The sequence below is a fragment of the Acyrthosiphon pisum genome, chromosome X (assembly GCF_005508785.2).
Source record: "Acyrthosiphon pisum isolate AL4f chromosome X, pea_aphid_22Mar2018_4r6ur, whole genome shotgun sequence".
Taxonomy (NCBI): Eukaryota; Metazoa; Arthropoda; class Insecta; order Hemiptera; family Aphididae; genus Acyrthosiphon; species Acyrthosiphon pisum.
The window spans coordinates 25,524,619-25,532,447 of NC_042493.1; the positions used below are offsets into that span (position 1 = coordinate 25,524,619).

Below are 7,829 nucleotides of genomic sequence, written 5' to 3' on the forward strand. Positions count from 1 at the left end.
CGCTAGACAGCGCCGGAGCCGGGCACAGAAAAAATTAAAATATTAAATATTACATCCCAGTCTTAAGACATAAATTCGTCGTTTGTGGCATCGGCACGAAGGGACTTCAAAAAGTCAACGATAAGTGTTTGACAAAATTGTGTTGAAAATGTGTAAGGTACCAAATTATTTTTAGTAACAAATAATATTGTAGGATTAGAACAGTCCGACCCGAGGTGTTCTTGATGTTGTTGTTGTCGTGATATCATGGCGGCCTAGTCGCCGCTTTTCGCCAGTGATAACCATGATTTAAGGTCTACATTATATTTTATATCCACACATCTCATTTGTGGCGTTGATTTTTAATTATTAATTAATGTGATCTGGACATCTTGTTAATATTTATTTATTCATCGGTAATGCTGTAACAGCAATAATATTATTAAATATTTCATAACTGGACCGCCCAACCCAGACGGTTGGGATATTAAATCCAGTCAGTTCACTTAGCGCTGTTTGTTTAATATTTTGATGGTAAGTGCTTGGGATGGAATTAATGTTTTTTTTGTCAATGTTGAGTGTTCTAAGTTCAAGATATAACTGCGAATATAACTTTGTAGTTATATCTCGAGACTTAGAACACTCAACATTGTATCAATTTCACACATAGTGCCCAATATACAATAATACATTTTAGTCCTGAGCACCCAAATGTATGTATGCATTGTGATTTGTGTTTGATCATTTAGCATATATTATTCACTGTTGATATTTGTAAAATATAATATTGTAACAAAAGTACTTGTCTAATATGATACCTTGAAAAATTAATATACGATATACCTATTTGATATTCTAATTCCCGTATATGATACCTTGTATTTGTTATAGTAGTATTCTATCAAAATTCATTATGAATGCAAACGATGGGACCATGGAATGTGAATATACTACAAATGAAGGCTTTGAAGATTTTAAGCTAGAACCAGGATACAGTGGTACAGAACAATATGACTTCCCAAGACCTTATGATCATTCAGAACTATACAGTGATTATAGACCAAAAGATGGATCAGGACAAGATTATTATCCAGAAACTAATGATTTAGAACCAAAAGAAAAAACCGAACCTTTGTTTGTTATAGACAAAACTAAAAACTTTAGACTAAATCGTTCAATACAATACGAGGTAATTAAAATATATTTTAACATGGGTTTATATTTACATGGGTCATATTTCAATTATATATAGGTAGTTTACAGTATTTTTATTAGGTTTTATTAAGTTGTAAAAGTCAAATTAATTTTAGATTTAATAACTTGGTTTACATTTTCATTTATCATATTTTGGAATAATGCAGTTTAACGACTCATAATAAACATTTGCTTGTAAATTAAAATTATGTTTAAATTGTTTTTAGACAATATTTAGAAAAACTGATATGTCTTATCTTCAAAAATATTGTAATTTTTTTAATGTGTGATTTTGCTCTGAGATTAAAAAAAAAAAGATTATGTGTAAATGCGTTTTGTCTTTGTTGTGCGTGGGCCACAGAGAAAACGAACAGTTTGCTGACATCCTCTCAATCAATTTTGATTATTGGTCTATATATATTTTTTAGATAATTACGTTTCAGTAAGAACTACTTACGAGGAGCTTTATATTAAATTGTCAAGTTTTAGGTATTAAAATTGAAAATTTTATACATTTTTAACTATAAAATAAGATGCGAATTGTCATGATTTTGACAAATTTTGTCAACATTTAAATTGCAAATGCTTACAAAAATCGTGATTACATATTTTCAATATTTTTAAATTACTATAAGATCAACTTGTTTTATATTATATATATAACATTTACAAGATTTTTGAATGAATTTAATATATTTATCAAGAAAAAAAAAATTCAAATTTCAAATGCCTATAAAATTAATCTAAATATTATGTATTATCAAAAATTCATTATGTTTAGAATATTATAATTAAAAATAGAGGTTGTTCCTACGATTAAAGTTTTTTGAATTAAAACAAAATAACAAGAATGTTTTGATGAGATATCGTTATTACTGTTTGAATACACCAATGTCGTTAAAATATAAACTTCAATTGTTCATAGCTCATAACAATTATGTGGCCTTTATTTTTTTATGCCACTTAACAAAACTTATGAGCAATCCTGTATGAAATTTTCAACTACAAAATTATTACATATTTTTTTTAATTTTGTAAAAGTTTGAACTTAAATACAATTTAATAAAAAATGTTGATTAAGTATTTTCGATATTTTTACAAGTTATGAGGTACCTTGTTTTACATTTTCAATGTTTTTACTGCCAACAAAAATACTATAATGAATAATGGATAGATCGAAAAAAAAGTGGATAATATCAAATATTTATAAATAGCACAAAATGACCCAAAATATTTTGAAAGGTATATCATGTTTAGAAAATCCTAATATGAATATTAGGAGAAGGTTTCAAGTCTATGCAGATTTTAATTTTTTAATTACAAAACAAAACAATAAAACATAATCGATTTTGTTGAAATTTGAAGTAGTATTTTTATTAGATCTGATGGAATTATAAACAAAGCACACTATATCACATAGTTTATAAGTTATCACACTGTAGTACAGCAGAAGCTCAGTATACATTTTTATAATACTATACCATATTTGTCTTGTGTATTAGCCCAGTATACACAGTTTGTCGTTGATTTATATCACGCCTCGTAACACTTTTTTATCGAATCATTATACATATTTTAATAGTGCCAACATTTTAATCACAAAATTATCCAAAAAAATCAATTATAAAATTAAGGAACTCACGGCTTCCAGACAAAACATTTTGTACATAAAAAAAAAAGTTACATCTTAGTAAAATTGATCTATACGTTTATTGCTACGCTCAGAATTTAAAAATATTAGGTAATATTAATATTTAGAATATACATATTTATTTTTAATAATAATTGAAATTACATGTCTAGGATAATAGTACCTAATTCAGTTTTTAAAAACATAAATATATTTTACTTTTTTGTCGGTATAATATCTATATTTTATATCTTATTTAAAATACAGAAATATATTCATTCGATATACCTAACAAAATAAAGATATTATAAAATTCTATTTATTTAAAAAAATGTATATTTTTTTGTTATAGACATCACCAAATAAAAACAAATATGGAAAAAATAATTTTGTGGCACAAAGACAAAATTCATGTTGGAATTGCAATTCTGTAAATCATTCATTACATAACTGTCCAGAACCCAGAGTTCAATGGAAAATTTCAAAAAACCGACAGGCTTTTCTTAATCAAAAAAATCAACAATATCAATCAAATTCTGGTGGTAGAAACCATAAAAATCGGTAACTATAAAAAAATCTAAAAGTTATCTAGTTTTATGTTTTGTTTATACGCCAGAAAATGAGATTGGATAATATAATTGATTAATTGAATATATATTTTATAAGATTGACGTAAATCAATTGTACTTTGTCTTTAAACATTGAATAATAGACTAATTATTGATTAAATTTTTTATTGTAATTTAGATTTGGCAATCATAAGAATGTACGATACTTTGTGGCAGGGACTAAAACTTTATGGAGCGATTTAACACCTGGTAAATTAAGTGATGATTTGTTAAAAGCATTGGGTGTTCCTAAAAATGGACTCCCGGTACATATTTATAGAATGCGAGAGCATGGTTATCCTAGTGGATGGCTTGAAGAAGCTAGAGAAGAATATTCCGGGATATCAATATTTACTACACCCAATGAATGTAATTATAAGTGTCTTTTACTATACAATAGTATTCAAATTTTTATTTGTACTTTATAGAAATGGTCATTATTTTAAATTTTGAAACTAAAAATTTAACATAGGTATTTAATTTTATTACAAATTATATAAAATTGAATGAAAAGGCATTTAAAAATACTTTAAAATAATAGATCTGATTGGTCGAGCTCAGAGGAGTATAAAACTACATTGTCAGTATATATACATTTTAAATATGTGTATACTGTATATCAATTATATCCATGTTGGACTCTGTAAAATTATTGGTAACCATGAATAAGTTAGATTGAGCCAATAATTTTAATTAGAAATACATTTTTCCTGTCCTATCATACTCGTACGAGGTCCTAAAAATATTTTTATATCTACAAGGTGCGGCAGTCAAATCCGGCAATTTGAAAAAAAATAAAAAATAGAAAACAAATTTTTTATTAATTTTTTGCCAAACAAATAAAAATTACACTAGTGGAATTTTATGTTATATATTAAAAAACTTCATTTTTTAAAGATTGTGTCAGGCAAATGCCTTCCTTGGTTAGCCATACATTACTACAAAACATATCATTACTTTTGTAATACGCTTTTGCCACTAACGCACGCTGTTCACTTGACCGATGCTCCATGATGACTAAATTCTGGGTATTTAAAAGCGATAAGAACATTCCCGAAATCTCTATCACTGTAGCCACGCCCTCCAGTTCATTTTAAATCGTCGGGTTTGACTGTCGCACCCTGTACTAAATGCACTACTTATCTGATTTTATGTAATCTGTGATTCCATTTTTAATTTAAAATTATCAGTCAAATTTGATTGTTGTTATATTGTTGTATTTGAATAAAACATTAATATTTTTTTTTATTTTTAGGTTTACCTCTTCCCGGCAGAGAAAATGGAATAAATGATTACTTCCATTGCAATATCAATGAAAGAAAATTACACGAATATCCTGGATTTAACGCTCCTTGTCCACCAGATATTGTTGACGTAATTTTTTTTTTTAACAAGTTGTAATGTGATAAATAATTAAGTAATATGTAACATTTAGAAAATCACTTATTAGTTAAAATTTTTATTTTGATATTTTGAATGATAAAATGTATTTATCTTAAACATTTTTTGGTAATTTATGTTGTGTAATATTTTAATTATTGTTTTAGGAAGGGAAAAAATTTGGTTGTCCTGAATATAATCCAGATCAAAGCCTCAAACATATGTATGAAAGATTAAAAGTTGGCCCAATTGGTAAAAATGGTATAGCATTGTCTGGAGCTAGTTGTCAAAGTCAAGACATAGAATTTGCATCTATCTCTAATGGTAAAGATTGATGGGGATGTTGGTGCACTGTCTGTTTTATCTCTTTGGCCCACAGCATGGACAGAACACATTCAAAATCATTTTTTTTTTTTGTTTTTGAGTAGTCTTAGAGTACAACCACCTATTGCAAAAAATAAAGACGATGGTATGACATATCAAATTTTTTTAATTATGATCTAAAACAATTTAATATCCATTTAAATTTACAATTTTATTTTTATTTTTAAAGTAAAATAAAAAAATATAAAACCGATATGTCTACCACTCAAAAATATTGTTTGTTTAATTTTTATAATAAGTTATTTTAAGGTCAATCAAATGTCACAAAAAGTATTTTACATCAATGCGATTGATTTATATTGCATGTGGGCCTGAGGGAGAAATAAATATTGCACTGACATCTACAATATTTTATTTTTTTTTAATCAATTAAATATAGGTATTTAATATTAGATAAGTATTTTTTGGTATTATTTTTACTGGACTTAATTCAGTTTCAAGTGCTTTATGGATATTTAAGTCTGAGTATTGTTATTTAGTTAATCTAACTGAACTACATATTAACGAGAATATTATAATATTTATATTTTATTCGTGTTAAATAAATAAACAATTTAAATAAGTTGATACTGGATTTCTACCTAAAAGCGGTAGTGTTACATTTGTGTATTATATTAAACTTGAAAGAAATAGCAAAACATTGTATTCAAAAATTAATCTTGAATGGTTCTTAAAATTATGCTTGCAAATTCTTCATTTATTCAACACTTTTCTGTTGTTTTTTTTTATGCTATGGGTATTAAATATAATTAACTCTTTTTAGTCCCAACTATACTTGATTTATTTCTGATAGATTAACAAAATTGCTTGACAATGTTTAAAAAGTGTTCACCGAAGAAAATAACAATAATTCTAGAATTAAAACATTCCATGCTTTTGAATCTAAATAAAACTTAAGTTTATAAATTATATATAATGGTCTTGTAATATATACAATTGATGGCCAATATAGAATATTTTACTTTCCATATATAGTGAGGAGTAGTAATTAAATGCATAGTATCCCAATTTGAGAGGAGTATTTTAACACAGAATAGACTAGCACTGGTTGTAAATCATTGATTTCCTTACACAAATGGCTATCATACACACACTTACCTCCATATTATATTTATGTTTATTTATACCAAATTATGTAAACTACTTTATAATTATAAAAATAAAAATATATTTAAATAATTTAGAAAGCCCAGTTGAAGGAAACACCTTGAATTTAAAAACCAAAAAAGAATTGAAGGATAAACCACCCTCATCACCCGAAGACGGAGAAATCACTGAAGATGAAGATAGATCTGACAATAATGATGAAGAGGTAAGATTTATTAGAATTTTAGTGTGTTTTATTAATACATTATTCAAATAATAATAATAGTTTATTAAATCAAGGCTACATTTTAATGTATTGAGGCAAAGAAAAAAATAATTGGGACTTTTATAGAAGTACATTTATTGAAATTATTTATTTATTTCATAATAAATGATTAACATTGTTATTTTATTTTTGTAAATTGTATTTATTGTATAACTAGTAAGACATTATAAATTTAAGTTGGATAAATAAACTTATATAAACTATTAGTTATAATTTGTAGAAAATGTGATTTAACTAATTTTTTAATATAAAATTGTATTTTTCAGTGTCTTTCTAATGCAACAGTGCCAGGAATTGATGTGAAAAATGTATCAATGTCGTTTGAGAGTAGTGCAGATACTCAAAATGATTCTCAATCAAATGTATCCAATTCAAAAACGATGGACAATGAATTAGTCTTGACGCCAACATCAAAAAGGAAATTCGGTGATGTGAAATCTGAAACACTTGGCACTCCGGTCCTCAAAAACTTTTCTTCATATGGAAATCGACCAACACATGAACATTTTGCTAAAGGAATGTCTGATATGGTAGAACATGAAAACTTACCAAATGCTGTAGGGACATTTAAAAAGTTAAAAGAAATATTGAAGGATGTGCGCAAGACAATTAATGAATTATTATGAGTAGGTATTATTATGAAAATTTACTTCCAAATTTATTTAGACAAAATTATTTTGTCAATTATATTTTAATTTCATCAACATGAATAGTAAAAAACATATTCCATGACTGTGAACTGTTAATGACAAAACATCCTTAATTTTATAACTTAAATTTCAAAAATAGTTCTATTTTGTTTATGTGTATTTAACAATATTTATATCAGCTTATAATAATATTATATTCATGAAAAATATATAACATTAATATACAAATAATGCATCATTATTCAATTATCTTTTTGAGACCAGAATATAATATATACTTATTATTTGTGTTTATTTACCTACAATAAATTCTAGTATAGTTATCTAATATATTGACATACAATTAAAAATATCAAAGCATAAGTCAAGTCTTGTTATATTTTGTTTAATACAGTAAAATATTAATAACTAACTAATTATGTCAACTAATCCTAGACTACTATATATTTATAAAAAAATGTCCTTTGCAATGTCTAATTTATAACTTAATATTACTCTTTCCAATAATTAGCCAAATGTAAATTAAGTTATTTCTAATTTTATGTCTTAAGAGGACACCGCACCCGCATGTGTTGTCTCCGTCTTACACACGTACGTTATAGCAAATTTGCGTTCGCTAGTTTCAATAGGGT

The 7,829-nt window shown here is 26.0% G+C and overlaps 1 protein-coding gene across 6 annotated transcripts; it reads left to right on the top strand.

Moving 5' to 3' along the window:
- Positions 1–35: 35 nt before the first annotated feature.
- Positions 36–7,557, top strand: LOC100165256 (zinc finger CCHC domain-containing protein 8 homolog). Of its 6 annotated transcripts, none has more exons than XM_008190338.3 (8): positions 36–152; positions 874–1,168; positions 3,156–3,364; positions 3,551–3,780; positions 4,667–4,785; positions 4,959–5,115; positions 6,360–6,487; positions 6,814–7,557. In XM_008190338.3, the coding sequence occupies exons 2-8, from the start codon at positions 893–895 to the stop codon at positions 7,171–7,173; spliced, it is 1,479 nt and encodes a 492-aa protein (XP_008188560.1). In that variant the 5' UTR covers positions 36–152; positions 874–892; the 3' UTR covers positions 7,174–7,557. The 6 variants fall into 6 exon arrangements, with proteins under 6 accessions (XP_008188560.1, XP_008188558.1, XP_008188557.1 ...); XM_008190336.3 differs by having other exon boundaries at positions 46–157; XM_008190335.3 differs by having other exon boundaries at positions 50–157; positions 871–1,168.
- The last annotated feature ends 272 nt before the right edge of the window (positions 7,558–7,829 follow it).